Here is an 18585-nt window from a genome sequence, read left to right as displayed (position 1 = left end):
TTTAGAATTTGGCCGCTAAATTTGTTTAAAAGGCCTGACTCAAAATTCTACTCCACAACTTAAAGTCCTCAGGCAATTCTACGTTGATTCTGAAAATTTCATTAAAAAATATTGAAACCCTATTGAGTTATATTATTTTGTTAAAAAGTGGGTCTAAAATTTGAGGGTAAATGAAAAATCAACCAAAATAGATATCAACATGATTTTTTTTTCATTAGACAGGTATTCAACACGTACAACAGCAACAACAAGAGTAAGTGAATGCAAATATAGACTGCTTTATGAATATCCAGTCAGATGTAGGCCAATTTTTCCTGTCTTTAATTTCTGCCTAAACTTTTCTGCATTTCTGGCTGAGACCAACAAGACCATCAGTCAAGGCGCAGTGCTGCAGAAGGAGATGAAGACGGTCGAGGAAAAGGTCATTCTGGACACCGATTATGCTGATGACATGGCTATTATGGACAACTCAGGGGAAGGCCTACAGGAGTCAACTGATCTATTAGTTCATTAGTGCTCCTACGCTGGGCTCAGAATAAATGCAAAGAAGACCCAATGCATGGCTGTAAGCAAGTGCCATGCGCCTCCCAGCGACCTTTCATCAAGGATGATTGTATTGAGCTGTCGGTTGAGGGTGAACCCGTTGAGCAGGTTAGCAACTTTGTCTACCTGTGTGCAACTATCAGTGGGGATGGGACAATCGACAGAGACCTGGATGTCCGTATCCAGAAGGCTAATGGCGCCTTTCATCAGCTCTGGAACATTTGGAATAGCAGAACTATAAAGACTCCAACCAAGATCAGGATCTATAAGGCTGCTGTCCTCACCATCTTGTTGTATGGAGCTGAAGTCTGGAACACCAACAAAAAGCAGATAAAACGCTTCGAGGTTTTCCATCAGACCTCCTTGAGAAGGATCCTTAGGATTAAATGGTTCTTCCATGTTTCCAACGAAGAAGTTCTTAGGACGGCTGGCATCAAGTCAGTTGAAACTTTCATCAGTGCTGCCAGGCTACGTTGGTATGGACATGTAGTTAGAATGCCAGACTCTAGACTACCGAGGTTTCTGTTGAACTGGAAGCAAAATTATGGAAAGAGGTCAAGGGGCAGACCCCGTAAGAACTGGAAGACCTGCGTACTCGAAGATGCTGCTAAGTTTACAGGTGTTGAAAACTTCGACAACAACACAACAGAAGCCTTGGCTACCAACCGAGTACAGTGGAGACATATGTTACGCCGCCAACGCGATGTGTGTGATGCAGGCCACTCCAACGACTAGGAGGAGACCTTACCATGTATGTATGTATATTGATGATTGATCCGATCAGATGACTAATAGTAATATGCTATATTAATGAATTAGAGTAAACTGTAACCCTATGAAAACCTGCGTAATAACAGTCGTCAAGCACCAAAAACTGGTTGTTATGCCTGTAATTAATTAACACATAACTGGCGTCGCGCGCGCAAAATAGCCTGCTTTTATACACATAATTATAGGGGAGTGGTTTATATTGCGAAGGAGCAGACTTTTGTCGACACCGTAGCTTAAGTCCATCGGGCCACCTCATATATCCAAACCCGATTACTTATTCCCTACGATCTTTTTGCCCTTGGCAAGAGCAGGGAAAAAAATCCAAGTTTTATAGTATGAATATTGGAAACTTCTTTGCAGACTTATACTGGAACGTGCATTACCCAAGCAGCTAAACTACGTTTAGTAGAAGAAGCGGAGCGCGTTTATAAAGCCAGTGAAAATGAGCGCAACAGATAATTAGCCACAAATAATTTGGGCAGATGACTTAATCCTCTTGGCGCTAGATCCTGTCCTCACCCACAATTTCTGATAACATTGGCTTTTCTCACACATCACTATAAGTATAGAAGAAACTAAGAGTTCTAAACTGTACAAAGGTGCATCCTCACTTCCTTAAATGAGCTCTTGGGGTTAATCATAAATATAAATCTACCAACTGTGGAGTATGGGGAAAACTGGCCTGGGAGATACCCACTTAGTTGTGAGTAACTTAACCATGAAACATATGAGTCGACTTGAAAAACTAAATGAAGACCCCTAGGTAAGATTAGCACTCCTAGAACAGAAGGAGTGGAATCTGTACTGGTAAAGGTATGGAACCGATTTTACAGGTTGATCCCCGGTTCTCGGCTGACCATGTCACTGCACAAAAAGCTCAGCCCCAACAAAAGTAACCCAAACTTTTCATTCCAAAACACTTTTAAAAACATATCAAATCCAAATAAGGAAGATTTCTTACTACACTTTATACATTTTTGTAGAAATATTTTTGATGACGTGTGGTGATGTTTGTGTCATTATTATTTGATTTAATTTTTGATTCTGACACAATGACTTCAGAAACAGTAACACCTCATGAGAGCAAGCACTTTACAGCACACATCATCATGAAATCATCCAAAACAAACTCTAACCAGTCCTGGTGCTCTAATGTCAACACATCGAGCAAACTAGAATTCTATGGAAAAGTCAAAAATGAGTTCTCCAAGGAAACTTATCAAAATCCAAAGTTATTTCGAGAGATTCAGTCTCACCAGACTACACGCCAATGCACATCGGTTAGAAATTCACAGGAGAAATAGGACACCTCGGTTACTGCCAGAAAGAACTTGTGTTCGGTGCGAATTATACAACCGGGGAAATGAAGTAGAAAATTAGCTATACCTCCTTAATAACTGCGACATTGTCGCTATAAAAATCCTAAACAATTTTTAACTCCAAAGTCGATAGCATATTTACCAACTAATCTCCTGAATTTGGACCACATCAATCTCACCGATCCATCCTATTATTCCTATCATTTTATAAAATTGCTCCTTAGTGAAACCCTGACCCATCTTACATGAATCGTCGCACAATTTGTTTCTAGAAATTTTGCAAAATATTCAGCATTGACTCAAATGTCAGACCAATCTCCCACCAGAGTAAGACTCACTTGCGTCTGTCACTCTTGACTCTTATACTTTTTCTACTCCTCGGCCTCTAGGTACAAAAACTGAACAGCATAATATGACATAACATATAATATGAAATTGACGGCCGATCTTACTGAACTTCTTGTTATATTTTGTTATATATATAGTAAAATATAATAGTCCAAACGATATAATATTCGTATAATACCAATTACGAATATTATGTCGTTTGGACTATTACGATTGTAATATTCTTTAAATATTTGGCAGTATCGAGATAGCCCGACCAATGTCCGCGGACAACTGTCCGCGGACACCTGTCTACCAGATCATATTACTGCATAATAACAGTATCCCCTGAATCAATCAACAGGTGTTTGTGAATAGTTGATTGGTTACCAGATCATATGAATGGTATGTATGGTATCTTGGATGCAATTAGTTACGACTAGCATAATTAATTGTAGCGTAGTAAATTACTGGATCAAACTATTGATTACGATTCAAATGTGGTCTCTCGGATATAATTAGTTACGATTAGTTACGAATAATATAAATATATATATAAATATAATATTGATTGCTCAATGAAATAAATGATTCCGATTAAAATGTGGTATATAAGTCGTTCGTTTTTGGTTAAGGATTATCAGTTGCCATCATCAACAACAACAACAAATATTCCAATTCCTGACATGGTACTCTTCTGTCTAATGGACGAAATTAATGGATGATGTGAACCCTGCTTGATTCAGGGGATACTGTTATTATGCAGTAATATGATCTGGTAGACAGGTGTTCGCGGACAATTGTCCGCGGACAGTGGTCGGGCTATCTCGATACTGCCAAATATTTTTCAATATCCTGTTGTACAGAAAGGAGCTGTACTTCGGGTAATAAATGTTGCTACCCAAAGGACTAAATTTGTCCAGATTCTAGTCAACACGACCTTCATTACCCGAAGTGCGTCTCGTCTCCTCTCTGTCCTATAACAGGATAGAAAAGATTTAAAGAATGCCTCTATATAATTATACGTTTAGGCTCATGGTAGTCGGGTGCCGCGCACGAGCGATAAACTTTGTGTAAGAAGATAACATCGCAGCAGTGGCTTTTCAAATACTACGGACGTCTGGCCTCTAATACTCTACCCTCTAATTACCCTCTAATACTCTACTTGAAGTATTTTACCGGATTGCACGATTACGATTGTAATATTTATATTACAGTTTTATAAAACTTCTAATTTATAATCCTGTAATCCTTTTGTTACCCGTCAACAATAATCATACGTTTATAAAACTTCTAATTTATAATCCTGTCATCCTTGTGTTACCCGTCAACAATAATCATACGTTAAGAATTACAATAACTTACAAAGTGTTGGTATTATCTTTCAAATTATAAATCTTTGGATTCGTCTAATATCATGTTTTTTATATCTTAACCGTCCACCAGAGAGAGAGAGCTTGTTTATCTGTCTTGTCTAGACTCAGTTACAATCAGCCCTATACCGTCATGTTGCCGAGCTGATACCCTGCGACGCTTAACGTGGTAATTCGCAGCATGTTTAGCATAAGAACTATAAAAATCAGTGCGGGAATTATTGCGCGACCAAGTAGACGCCGTTTTTAGTTACCAAGCAATGACACATATTGTCAATAGATCACCTTCGATTGAAATTAAATGGGCGAGTCAGCTTCAGCTGGGGTGAGGGCAGGAGTTCTGGCATAACCTGGCGGCTAGACGTAGGCTTTGTATCCTGTCACCAGGATCCAACTGGCTCCAACTGTTTATAACGGAGTTAGAGTTGTGAATTTTGACGTTAAGATATTGGTAAAGCTTCATTTAAATGTCACATTTACGGCATATTATCATTTGTATTGTTATATCTAAAAGTTAACTTGGTACATGCATGCACTTTATATTAGTAAACTCGTTTCGAAATTTTATTATATCGCTAAAAGTTTACCTTGCATTATTTCCGTGTCTGCAAGATCATGAGTTTAGTCAAATCGGTCTGTGAAACAAGTTCTGGCACTGTAAAACACGGACCCTGCTGCTGCCTCCCCACAGCTCGTCGTCCCTGGTAAGGTGATTATAAGTCAGGGTGTGACCGTAATAATTGGATCCCAAACCTTCCCCTCCCACGATACAGTCATGATTAGATGACACGGATCGTGCCGTGTACACCTATTCCAAGGCTTGTAAGTAAGTTACATATGAGTTACAGCATAGTTTCCTGTACTGCTATATTTTTATGGAAATTTCAGTAGTTTTTGCTATCATTCCCTTTTGATTGCTAATTAAAGGCCTTTAGGTATGAATTGATGTTGTAACGATGTTTGATTAAAAGACCATTTAATTAGAGGTCTTGTTTGAGAACTGAAGACATACTTGTAGGTCAAGCTAAAAAGCCGTGTTAAAAGGTGTAACTTTGCAACAAATAGCCATTGTAGCCATTGAAATGATTGCGAAGCTATTCGTCGCTTATAACAAATGGTTGTAATTGTTTCTTATCGGTCGAAATATCTGTTGGAAGAGATACTCAGAATGTTCGTATTTGCTCGATGAAGGTTGGACACAAATTGAATTTGATAGAAAATTTAATTTGGAGCAGGATCTCTAGTTTTTCCAGTATCGGTCTGGGTTTTTGTACAGCTTCGTATCCTTAACTTTCGCTTCCGCTTTTTTCGCACTTATTAATAATTATGAGTAAGTGAAGCAGAGCGGTTATTGAAATAAAAATTAGAAAATGTTTGGGAAGAACATTTCGTTACGAAAATTTTCGTCGTAGTTCGGAAATTGACGAAAATATATAAGCTAACAATTTTTGGTGTAATTCTGAAGATGATACCTTAATTCCCAAAAATTTGGGCGACAAAAAATTTGAGCGTGCCTCTCGCCCAAATTTTTTGCAGACCAAATTAATTGCATAAATCTTTTCCGTCTGCTAAATTTTTTGCTAACCAAACTTTTGGCATTTGGCATGTGGCCCTGAAATCTATAGAAAGATGGCTTTTTCTTCATATCCAAGTGAAATAATATTTGAAATTTTAGTTTTTTAATCTGTCATTCATGGCTTGACCAAGTAAAAAGGCTTATATTTTAAATGAATAGAAATAACTGGAATAGCTAACAGCTACTAATAAAACAAATGGCTAGAGGTACGGATAGCTAGAGATTTAAACAAGATCTGCAAATGGATTATCATCCACCGTAAAGTCTGATCTAGTAAGCATCAATTACCTTACAAGACATATTTATGGCGGCCTAATTTGCGACGACCGAAATTTTGGCGGTCCGAAAATATGGCGAAATTGAACAAAAACCGTCAAATTTCGGACGTCACAGAAAATAAGGGTATTTTTCATCATTTTTTGTGACAGTAAGCAGTAAGGAAATTTCTGAAATTCGGTAAAATCTTGTAGGTTTACAACCTACCAGGACGAGTTGGACTCGTCGACGGTCCAATATATGGAACAGATATTTTACGAGTATCACCCGTTAAGTAAAATCATGTTCAAACTTAGTCTGTATTAAGACTGTAAGACTTTCATGTTAGCACATACATGTATTTTAATGCAAATTTAAACTGTATTGCTTGACATTCAATTCGTCATTGGTGTGGTGATAATTTGTCCCAAGATGCCAGAATTTATTTATTTATTTTACTTGATATTACTTTTTAGAAACAAAATAAAGCAGTGAAGGCACAGTCATTGAAATAAGCTAAAAGTAAAAGATAATGCGACGGATTCTATTACGACGACCGAAATTTTGGCGGTCCGAAAATATGGCGAAATTTTCGGAAAACCGCCACATTTCGTACGTTATAAATATGTCTTGTAAGGTATACCCGACTTCTCAAAGCCTTTCCTTATGTCATCTGGCCTCCCTTTTAAATATATACAAAAAGTTCGTTGATCCAACGAGCGTGTACTTCACGGATCACTGTCAAGCGGGTATCAATTTTCACATTGTCTGATGAAACTCCTCCAATGAGCTGACACACTATGTTTCATAATGTGAAACAACTCAGACTACCACCTACATGCTTAAAATTGAAAGCAAAATGACTGGAATAATAAGGAATAATAATGAACTAAGGCAAATATCTAACTGAAATTTTAATGGAAAATTGTTCATTTTTCGAAGAATTTGTGCCCAAATTTTCGGTCGCCCAAATGAGTTCAAATTTTCTGCCCAAATTTTTCGGGCTCAAATAAATTGTGCTCAATATAATGGCACACAAATTTTTGGGAACTAAGGTAATTGTCACTTTTTATCGCACTTAAAACATCATTTTGTGCTAGCACCCTCAGATATTTGTTTGTATTTTGGAGCTGTCCCCTCTTATACTCACATAAGCGGATAAAAGTTTCCTTGACGTAAATATTCTCTATTTCATATTATCATACCTGGTAGAGATATGTACGACATTTCATGAAGGAGCAATGGGATTATGCTGGCAGTATTTTGGGTTTGGGTATTACGAGCAAACTTGCCGCAGAGGGAGTAGGTTTATAACCTGGTATCACGCGTTATAAAAAACGACGGATTTATGTTAAGTTAATGTTTCTTTTGATGTCTTTCAATATTCTTATATTTTATAAAGAAGTGAAAGTGATGTATGCATTATCAGTTAAATTTTACCGGCCAGTCATGTATTAAAGTGCGAAGTAAATTAGTATATTGGAAAGGGGATTTAATTTGCTGTGGTGTGCCTGTCTCATCGGATCTTATGCTCACGGGTATAAAGCTTGAACATTGTGTAATACAGTAGGAGGTTCATTGGGGGCAATGTTTTGTGTCTAATTCCCGTGATATTGAATAGGCCAACAGATATTGTATCTTCCCTTGAAACAGTTGTCTCCCTAGTCCTTTCAATAATCGCAAAGTATACATGAAAAGATGTGTAAAATACATTTTTTTATTAAATACTTTTCAAATTTTACAGAGTACAGCAATAAATGAATATAAAATAGCATCGTTCAAAATATCGCCCCCGTCTGTAAAATAAGATGGGCACCCAAACACGATAAACACATTTAAAATTATTTAGTAAGAATTTGAGTACCAGACAGTCATTAAAAACATCTAAATCTAATAACATGCTAAAGTATTCTTCATGTTTAAATCTCTTCAATTTGGCCACATTTTCTCGATTTTCCAAATTTCTTTGTTTTGTTTTTTGAGGTTGACTCCTCCCCCTGCATTCATTGGTCATAATTGACATCTGTCAGTGCTATGGAGTATGGATGCCCATGTGAACGACAATGCCACAGATATTGAAGCGGTACATTACAGCGATTACACTAACAGGATTTTAGTGCATATTGATATCATTCTAGAAACAGCGTCATTTGCCTAAATGAAGGATGGAAACTTCCAGATCAGGTCAAGGGAAACGATGATTTGTAAATGTATAAGGGCGGCCAACTAGACTGGAACGGCAGAATGATGACTCTTTGGAAAACTTCTAGATGTTTCTATGAGCTTATACAGGCATTGAGGAGGGTATCTGAATATAAATTATTCACTTTGTACAATGGTCCATTGCACTTAACAGGGAAGATCAAAGGTCTGAAAGTCTAAATTGGTGTAATCAATACAATAAATTCTAGTGGTATTCCGTCCCTACTGCAAACTCACGACAATTAAATGTGTTTCTAACTGGATTCAAAATAACCCACACTACTTCTAGAATCTAGCTTCATTGAGTTAGAAGTACTTATATTATTATCACATCTGTCAACACCATGTCAGACATTTTACTTAAGTGCTCGATTAATTAAAACATTTTGATGATTACGTCGAGAACGTATTGGGAGGTGCTTTAGATTTAAACGTAAAGCCTTGAAAAATATTGTCACCATAACTATTAACTAATGGCGTCATTCTAAGGAATGCAAAGAATTACCATAATTGGGCGCCAATCCTTGCATTTCCGTGAAACCGATATCTTCTCTGTGATGCACCACGCCCATCATTGGAATTAGTGCTGGAATTACTGGATAGAGATGTTTTTAGGGGCGATGTATTGGGTTTGAAATTATAATTCCGCTCAATTTCAAATGAACTCTATGTTTTATGGCCTAATATCTCCGAGAAATTTATACTCATAGTGATTCAGGGCCTTAACATAATCAATAAGCAGAATGAAGATAAGCAGAGCATCCCAGAAATTTTAAGAATTTATCTCCACGAAAAGTTTCCTGTCCAAAGCAATGATCTCAGTAAATTTGAATATATCAATTGATATGTTATTGTTAGTGCTGAAGCACTGGCAAATCGGTAACCTATAGCACACGCCTTCTCATGAAATGAATGCTCAGGATACTCAGTGGCAGACTAACCAAATTTCCACTTCATTTCTAATCGTTTTACGATCGAATACTCATCAGATATTTTATACGGTCCGTCAAACTATGCCAACAATTTCCACGCAATCACTCAAACTTCATTCCGCTAGTTAAAGTTTGCTATTTGAACTCATAATTTTGGAAAAGTAAGGAAACATTCCAAATATTAACAATTTCCTAAATGTGTATTATTTATTAATTGTTACGACAGCTATTTTAAAAATAAACGATTTAGTGAACATGAACTTTGTCGTATACAGACTATAACTTAGTAACTGTTCTAAAGACGAAATGAAAGGAATTTTTATAATTTTAATTAAGATTTGTATTCAGTTGATTAAAGTCTGGCAGCTAAGCAGTAATTTCGGCCGGCAAAATTTAGGAAGCTACATAATAGGTATGCGGATGCCGTGCTAAAAATGGGATATTTTAGCTGTCCGCATTTACTTTATTACCAATAATGACACAAACTGACACAACTCATCGGGTTGCGGTTGAAACAAACTATACTGATGTGTAATTCATTTAAGCCATTAGTTATTAGAGGATATTTCAATTTGGAACGCCTTGAAAGTAACAAAGTTAGGCTGATAAGGACTCTCCAGATCTAATAATGTAACAGAAGCTCTAGGATACATTGTTCCTAACATTCCTTATGATAAAATCATAGTTATGTTCGAGTACGTATAGTCACCGATAAGATACAGACTGCAGTTTGGAGAAAAACCCACAATTTACCGTTAATAAAAGTAAAATCTTTCACATCTTGTCTCAAATTCGCGGCATGGCACAACACGCTCAGGTCGTTGCCAAATAGTTTACATCGTGTTGTATCACAGTTCATAGTTTCCAGGCGTAAATATATGCCTGCAGGAAGTCATGCAATGGTAATTGGACTTTATTGCATTATTAGCAGATGTCACGTTATCCATTGCGCAAACTTTTGTGATCCCTGATCTAGCTGATGCCTGTCTAGGGTTTAGATTAAGATACCTCTCATCACTCTAGAGAACTCTCTAGGCTGCAGAAACCCTTCCAGTTTTTAAGATCTCTCTAATTTGTTACTTTTATAGTTTGTGTATGCCTCTCTAGAGTATGATAGCTCCAGGTTAGAGTATCCTATAATAGGTCTATCAAGGATGTGAAACCATTTCAGGTTCTAGAGACATTTCAGGTTCTAGAGAGTAATCCATGTTTTAGAAACTTCTCGATATTTTACTAACCCTCCAGGTTATAAAACTTGTAAAGCTTCTAATACTAGAGGATCTTCCTAGGTGCCTCTCTCTTTAACTCAGAACACTCCACAAGGCTCTAAAGACTTCTATAAGTATAGGCTAGAACAAGACCACTCATGGTCTCTCCTAATAGGCTCTCCACTCTCCAGGTTTAAGGGACTTTTAGAGGCCTATCAATGTGAGTAGGTGGCAGGTGCCTCTTTACGACTTCATATTTTGGAGGGTCCTCCAAGTTTTATAGGTATTCCAGATTCCGCAGCCATTTTTAGGGTCCAGATTTTTAGGTTCCACAATTCGAGATTTAGTCAGTTTTGGACGTCGGTAAACGGCCGTTATCATAGCTCATGTATGCAAAATAATTAAGCCCCATAAGGAAAATAGTGAGTGACATAAGTTCACATAACTTATTGAATATGAAGAAATGATGCGAATAAATGATGCGTGGGCGTGTCAAGGCGTGTCAATATAATCAGCAGAGTAGCTTGGAGAATTTTCTGGAGCTAATCAAGACCGAGCTATGCGTGATCTGACAATGACAACGTATAAATATTTCCATCTTTTAGAATCTTACAAGGTCCAGATTGTTCTACAAACAATAGCGTCAGAAATTGTTATCATGAGGCGAAATATCGGGAATATTGGGCCACATTCTGCTAAAAAGAGCTCCATTCTTGAAATCATCGGCCGCAGTAAGCACGTTTAACGACAAAAAAGCAACGAGGTTCTAACATAGTTCAACACGTTCCACCTGCCCTGCTGCGGCTTCATAAGCTGTCAGGATACCCGGATCATTAGCATACAGGATTGTTAGCACACTTTCAAAACTCAGCACTTGTAGCAACTTGGACCCACTCCTGTTCATTCTAACTGGTGACTGTCTATAGACCCTCTTACTCCCTTTAAATGTGCACTTAATAAAGTATGCGGGAAATAGATATTTCTTCACGCCCACTGATTGCAGCAAAGTAAGTAAGTAAGGAGGCACAGACAGGTTGAGTTTATGAAAATAGCAGGGTTTCAGGTAGGAATCTGGGATGGGCTGCATGGCATAATAAGGGCATACCACAATATAGTTACTATTAAATAATGGAACACATATAGTCCGTCTCATTATAGGAATATCTCCATATCGTGTTTATGTTTTTCCAGTAGTGACAACTCGTCAACAGTTACCAATACTTCTTGTACTCCCGAAGCGTCCACGAGGCGGCATGATGCTGGCCTGCAGTCGCACGGTCGCAACAATTACATAATCACTCAGCTCGTGTTGTCCTGTCGTAACTCGAGCAGGTGAAGTGAAGGTGAAGTAATTGGTGCTTTAGTAGTGAAGCTGGGGTCAAGTGATGAGGTTGAATTACATGACGCTATAACTCACTTATTGGCTGTGTGACGTAGAGTGTAGGAGGAGGAGCATGCTCAAATAAGACCTTGGTCTGCCAATAATCCGTCAATAGACTATTCAATTTGTGACGTAGGAACGGAACCATGATGTAATACCGAGGTGCTAGGGGACAGGAGATGCGGCCACAGATCTAGGGTTCTCCACAGTACACTTTTGAGGTGGTTATGTTGTAGTGGTTTTTACGTTTATTTGCTTTGTAGTGGCCGTGTTACGTAACCCCATTAAGAATTACCTTTAGTTTCACAAAGATATACTAGTCGTTCATGAACAGACGACAATAGCATGCTAAACGAGACAAATTTCTTTTATTTTCGTCGTGCTGTATCGTAAAATGATAACAATTTTCATATTTAAAAAAATATTCTAATTACGTTCTGACCTAATTTTAGATACAGAGAGAGAAGATGTCATTAAGTGTGCTATTATTGTTTCAGTTATGTCACAAACCTTGTTCCTTGTCCTGTCAGTTCTCCTCGTGGGTGTGGTCAGCAGACCCAGGAATCTCAACAAAAAGAAAGAGCTCTGTTGCGGAGCGACTCACTCAGCCTACAACGCCATGGCAAGAATATCCCACCAATTCGCATATGAGCTGATTGGAGAACACGTAAGACATGCGGGACCAGTAGACGTGGCTTTATCACCCTACAGCATCATCAGTGTGCTACAGGTCAGTTCTAGTTTCCTCTTATATTTGTTTATACCGGGTGCTACAAATTACAAGCTAGCCCATCACATCCTCACCACCAGCGAAACCCGACCGCCTACTAATTATAAGCGATCTATAAGTATAAATAGGTTATAGTTCTGTAATATTATACATTTAAAGAGCTCCTACTAAATATTATACCCGCGGAAATCTTCAGCCATCTGAGTTTCCGTCTCATTCTGCCTGATATCTATCACTTTTCGACGTCAGCACTCAGCATATCTGTAATAAGTTAATCGTTCATTAAATTACGAAAACAATGGCACTTGTGTTCCAAACTTCAACTTGAACAAAATTATCATGTCGCCATTCGCCCGGAAATATGAATCATGAAAATGAGTATTCTACTTATAGTTAGGGTATTATGGATATTTTCGGGGAGTAAATTTGTCACAAGCATTTCTGTGCAGGAATGTGTTGTCCATAGTCCCAGGAACCACCTCAAAGAGTTGTAAAAGTAGATCTGATGGGCACAACTAGCTAGAAAATATTTTCTCCATGCGCCTACAAACAAAATTTAAACTTTTTTTCTGCCATAAGGAAGGCACTCGGAAGCTCAATAGGATCAGGTGAAAAATGACTGCAATGGTCACATTATGGCAGGCGAATAGAATTACAGTTTGAAAGTGCTCATACCATGCCATCACGAATCGAGATATTTAAATTTTTGGAAGAAATTGAAAGTCGTTGGTATTTTTGGTCAACTTTTCTAACTTCGTTCGGAAGGTGTTACAGACTTCTGCACAGGTGAAAAATAGCTGCAACTAGCACATTTATATACAATTAATGAAGCAACATATGCCCTACAACACTTGCTTTTCCAATTATCAGCGAAAAACCGATTTTTGGCCTCGCGAATTGAGAGAAAATATAGGTGGGTGATCATTATAAATTGAGCAATAAAGGTCCAACGAACTTCCAAATAAATACAAAATGTCTGTAATCTTGTTAGAAATGGACACAATTACATAGATATACAACTTGTGAAGCAATATAATATCCTTAAATTTAATTGCCTATTTTTTCGATTTGTGGTCGATATATTTATAATAGACGGAAAAGGCAATTTATTTGTGAAAAAATGCTTTAATTTTTTTCATTCCCTTTAAAAACGATTTCTAATAGTTTTATCGGAACTAAATTGGATTGTGTTTTGTAAGTAGATCTAATAATGCTATAAATGATTCGGTAATGACCTATCCTGAAATAAAATGGAGTATTAGAAATATTCCAAGCGTTCACAGTCTGGTGAAGATAATTCTCACGGCTCACCCTTTTTATTGCAGGCACTCTCCCTTGGAGCCAGAGGTATAACAAAATTAGAGATTGATTCGCAGCTCAAATTCAGCGCCAACCGAAATCACGAGATAATGAAATGCAGCTTGGACTCCTTCCAACAGGTAATGGGGTACAGCTTCCTGCATGCAGCTTGAGCAGGAAATTACTCAATGATAACACCTGGTCTAGAAAAATAGCACGATCCCGAGATTATAAATTTGTACGATGTAAAACTGGAATTTTGCAATTCTTGCAATCCTCTGACTCACATGAAACTTCATAGTTAACAACGTCTAATCAGATACTTTGTCAATGGATTTAGACAAGCCAGCCATGTTCAAATGGCCAGGGTGTAGATAATTAATGAAGTAACCGCCACCTAAGCCACTGTTTACCACCTCTCCTCTCAGGAGTCTAACGCAACAGTCCTGGTAGCAAGCAGACTCTTTGCAGATGAATACCTCATGAAGGGTCTGGACCCTGTGTTCGCCAAGGAGCTGAAATATTACTACGATTCGGACGTCCAGGGGGTCCCCTTTTCTAAAGACCCTCCAACAGCCTGGAAGGCAGTCAATAAATTCGTGGAAGAGAAAACCAATGGGATTGTCAGCGATTTCATGAACAGGTTTGAATGACGAACCGTAGGCCTTTTCATTAATATTAATAATTAAGCGGTTGATTTGTTTTGCCATCAAATTGCTCATCTCATATCTGCACGTTTCATCTGTATGACAAAAATGGATTAATTTCCTTTCTTGCTAGCAAAACTCTATAATGCGTAGTGAAAACTGTAAAATAAGCGAGGTCACCCTGAATACATGTGAAATAAGGAGATGGAGGTAGCATCTCAAGTTTAACTTTTAGATAACAAACAGAAATTATCCATAGGTCAAGTCAATATAAACAGAAACAGGGGCACATCCTTCTAAGTCTAAATTTCGCATTATGTTCATATTTTGACTTTCGCTTTCACTGTCAGATGGGATGCTACAAAGCTGATGTATGTTAACACCATAGTGTTCAAAGGACGGTGGAAACAGCAGTTTAACACCTCCCTCACCCGCCAGGGTGCCTTCTTCCCCGCTCCCCGACAACACATAAACGTTCCCATGATGACTATAGAGGGCCTCTTCCGCACAATCACCATATCCAAGTTCAGATACTACGGCGACAATCTCAAGGTAAGAGAGTAATTATTTTATTAATCTTACGATCGATGTATATTTATTGTTTAACAAATGGTAAGAAACATGATATTGAAACTGGATAGAATAATATATCTACCTTCTAGAACTACAGAACTAATTAAGTTAGGGTTAAGTAGTTAAATGTGCCTACTATCAACTCAACAATCAACATAGCTGCGTAAACCATTGCACGACGTAAATGAGGTCTAGGATTCAGCGATATCATTGCCAGGGTGACTGAAAATTTCCACTCCAAGGGTGAAAAATTGCTAGCCGGATTTCAAAATACGTGCTAACAATAACATAGGTATTTTCCCCAAAAAATAAAATACGTACAATACGAACAGAAATTTATTTAAATCACAATACCTTCAAATAGGAAACGTTAACTCAATTTGAAACGTTTCACTCGCATAAATTAAACAAATCAAAGATCAGTGAAGGTAAACACTGCCCTTTTTATGGGGACAAAAGCTGAATCGGTTTCTAAATTCTTGCCATTGAGATCTGATGGTGTGAACCCATTCACAAGTAAGACTAACCATACAAATCTTAATCTTATTCGAGGGCTAAACTCTAAAGCAAAGGACACAAATCTGCCCCTAATTTATGAATGCTTTGTTTACTCATAGAACAAGGATCTATCTAATTCTCTGCCTAGATACCGAGACAAGGTTTTGTAATGAATTCTTCAGACTCAAAATGCCCTTCGTCAAGATCCTTTCTGTTATGTTGATATATAACAGATATCATAGTTCTGTCTAGTAAACGACGACACTGACAGCCGTTGTTTTAAAAGCTATTTCTAATTTTCATACATTTGATAAGATATTATCATAACATCAAAATTCAAGGCCTTACATTGGTTTCATGCCATTTACCGTCCTTAGATTTTTCAGCTGTCATAAAACATTCTAAAACATACTTGGCACCATATTATAAGTTATTATACATATTATAAGTTATTTATGGCGATGGGGAAGTCATATCAAGCACTCGTAAACTATGTCCACTCACAGTCACAGAGTATTCTTACTCTTAGGATTATAAGATCTTAGGTGTTATCAGAGCGATACAAAATTTTACAGAGGTAGACATGCCCTGCCGATAGGAGTAAACAAATAGTTTTAAAAGTTAATAGACGCCAGTTTCGAAATTAAGGGCGACCGGAGACGATCATGATAATTTAGATTGTTTCCCATGACGAAATCTTTTTGTAAACACCGCGGTGCACTGAATAGAGTAAACTTATGTATTAACATAACTCTGCAATTGTAGGAAATCTGCACCTGTCACTCAAACATAAGGTTTCCAACGGAATTAATTAATTTTATGATTCGAATCTTTGGATCTTCAAATCCAAAGAAACACGTACTCACTTTAAAACGCACAGGTTGTAGAACTGCCGTACTCAGACGACAAGTATAACATGTACATCTTCATGGCTGAGAAAGGGAAACTAGAGCTCAGCTTCATGGAATCTATCATCAACCAGCACACAATTCCCGCCTTCAAGAGCCACTACCTGGAGGACCAAGATAGACCTCTGAGAGTGGTTCTACCCAAGTTCAAGATCGCTTCAGAGATTGACATATCCCGGGCACTGTACAACAAGGGAGTCAGGAAGCTCTTCTCAAGGGATGCTGACCTGGAGGGGATATTCACGGATTATCCCGTTCACTTCAACAAGATGTTCCACAAGTCCGTTATCGAGGTGAGACCACAAACACTGCTACTCTAGGTTTTCTTGTCTGCAAGCCTACTATTACTAATATCATACTCTTGAACGATTTCGATATGCTATGACTTCAAAGGTAATAGTTTTTTATATGTTGAGATTCGTTATTTATAGCTTAGTAACGAACCCGTTTGGTAAATGCAGTTCTTAAGTCTTAAAGATATGTATCTATTTTGAGAGAACACATCATACAATTAAGGCTTCGAACGGAAATAACCGGCTTTAAATATTGAAGAAAATTGCACATGCAAAGTCAAACTGCACCCTTTTGGCAACAATTACTATTGCAGTCAGCTGATAGTCTTTTTCAAAAAACATTTACATCGATCTCAGAAATCAATGGTTGGATTCCGTTTAAATTTAGCCGCAGAGTGGTCCTTGTCAATATGTGGGAATTGAAAGTTTGAAGTTTTCAGCTAAATTGGTTTGGTTATAATAGTGCGACTTAACTTTAATTCTAAAAGATTTATTTGAGTATTTGATAATAATAATATGGTGCGACTTTACTTTAAATCTAAAAGATTTATTTGAGTATGTGATAATATACTACGACTTAACTTTAAATTTAAAAGATTTATTAAGTATGTGATAATAAAGTACTTTAAGTTTAAAAGATCTATTTGAGTATTATTATCTATATGTGATAAAATGAATAAAATTTATTTCACGCCAGGTAACTGAAGAAGGTACCACAGCAGCAGGCGCAACTTCCTACACCCTAATCAGAGCTTTTGAGAAGCAGGAAGAGTTCATCGTCAACCGGCCATTTGTCTACGTGATCCACGATGCTTGCAACAACATGGTCCTGTTCCAAGGGCGCTACTATGGGAGAAATCAGAATGAGACATGAGGGAACGATTTAGAGGATGATTTAGAGATATAGCAGCTATTTAGAGTTAGGTACAGCTCAACCGAACGGAGCCAGAAATTAAGCTAAGAGACAAGACATTCAGCAAGATAAACCGAAACATGAAAACATCACTTGACTGTTTAATATATGATTGAATTTATTTGAGAATTTTTTTATTTAATTTCTTTTTTAACATTTTCTATCAACTTTTTTGCCGTTTGGGGCCAGATAGGCGTTTGGAAAATAAAGTTGATCAATATATAATTTATGTTTTAGGGATGGAGTCCAGAGTCTGAGTCGTTGATGACGTTGACTTATAAGTGTGCAAATATTTGAAATGTTGAGACTAAAAAGGTAAAATAAGGGTTTTCTGACTTGCCATCCGTCATGTCAAGTAGACTGATAAACATTTCACATGATGTTTAATTTATATAGCTTGAAACCTTTCTGGCCCTCTCAATATTAGAGAAAATATTGTGACAGTTTTGACCTTATAGGTCATGTATTTTCGTAAAAATTTCATTAATATCGAACTGTAAAATTTGTGGAATCTGAGATGACATGGTATTTTTTAGTCAGAACAGGTGATGACATAGTGTAGGTGAAGGATCCGAGACCCGTGCCCCACCCAGGAATTAACGCACTTATATTGCCTACTGTCAGTCCTGTTCAGTCAAACTTGCGGCCATCACTTCCCAGTTACTAAGCGTTTTTAAAATTATAAATAGAAGATATTGACAAATACAAATCCTTCAGTTATTTAAGGTGTAAAATGTCTCAGCCATGCCCGAGTACGCGGTGGCACCGGCGGAAGTGAGCTGATCAGGAAGAGAGTTGGAACTCAGAACTTTAAGCGCGGTGCCAGCATCCGACTAG

The 18585-nt window shown here is 37.6% G+C and overlaps 1 protein-coding gene across 2 annotated transcripts; it reads left to right on the top strand.

Annotated features, from left to right (window-relative positions):
• Positions 1-342: 342 nt before the first annotated feature.
• LOC134815865 (leukocyte elastase inhibitor-like) lies at positions 343-18264 on the top strand. Of its 2 annotated transcripts, XM_063824456.1 has the most exons (7): positions 343-1294; positions 12385-12617; positions 13943-14056; positions 14345-14559; positions 14914-15115; positions 16515-16835; positions 17533-18264. In XM_063824456.1, exons 2-7 carry the CDS (start codon positions 12387-12389, stop codon positions 17707-17709), a joined length of 1260 nt encoding a protein of 419 aa, XP_063680526.1. In that variant the 5' UTR covers positions 343-1294; positions 12385-12386; the 3' UTR covers positions 17710-18264. The 2 variants fall into 2 exon arrangements, with proteins under 2 accessions (XP_063680526.1, XP_063680525.1); XM_063824455.1 differs by lacking the exon at positions 343-1294 and having other exon boundaries at positions 12370-12617.
• Positions 18265-18585: the final 321 nt, after the last annotated feature.

The sequence above is a fragment of the Bolinopsis microptera genome, chromosome 5 (genome assembly GCF_026151205.1).
Source record: "Bolinopsis microptera isolate Bmic1 chromosome 5, MBARI_Bmic_1.0, whole genome shotgun sequence".
NCBI classification, from domain to species: domain Eukaryota; kingdom Metazoa; phylum Ctenophora; class Tentaculata; order Lobata; family Bolinopsidae; genus Bolinopsis; species Bolinopsis microptera.
This window is presented reverse-complemented; position numbering and strand designations above follow the sequence as displayed.

Coding starts and splice junctions, on each gene's coding strand:
- LOC134815865 (XM_063824456.1), top strand. CDS start 12,387: ATGTCACAAACCTTGTTCCTTGTCCTGTCAGTTCTCCTCGTGGGTGTG. Junction 12,618..13,942: donor GCATCATCAGTGTGCTACAG/GTCAGTTCTAGT, acceptor TTTTTATTGCAG/GCACTCTCCCTTGGAGCCAG. Junction 16,836..17,532: donor TCCACAAGTCCGTTATCGAG/GTGAGACCACAA, acceptor ATTTCACGCCAG/GTAACTGAAGAAGGTACCAC.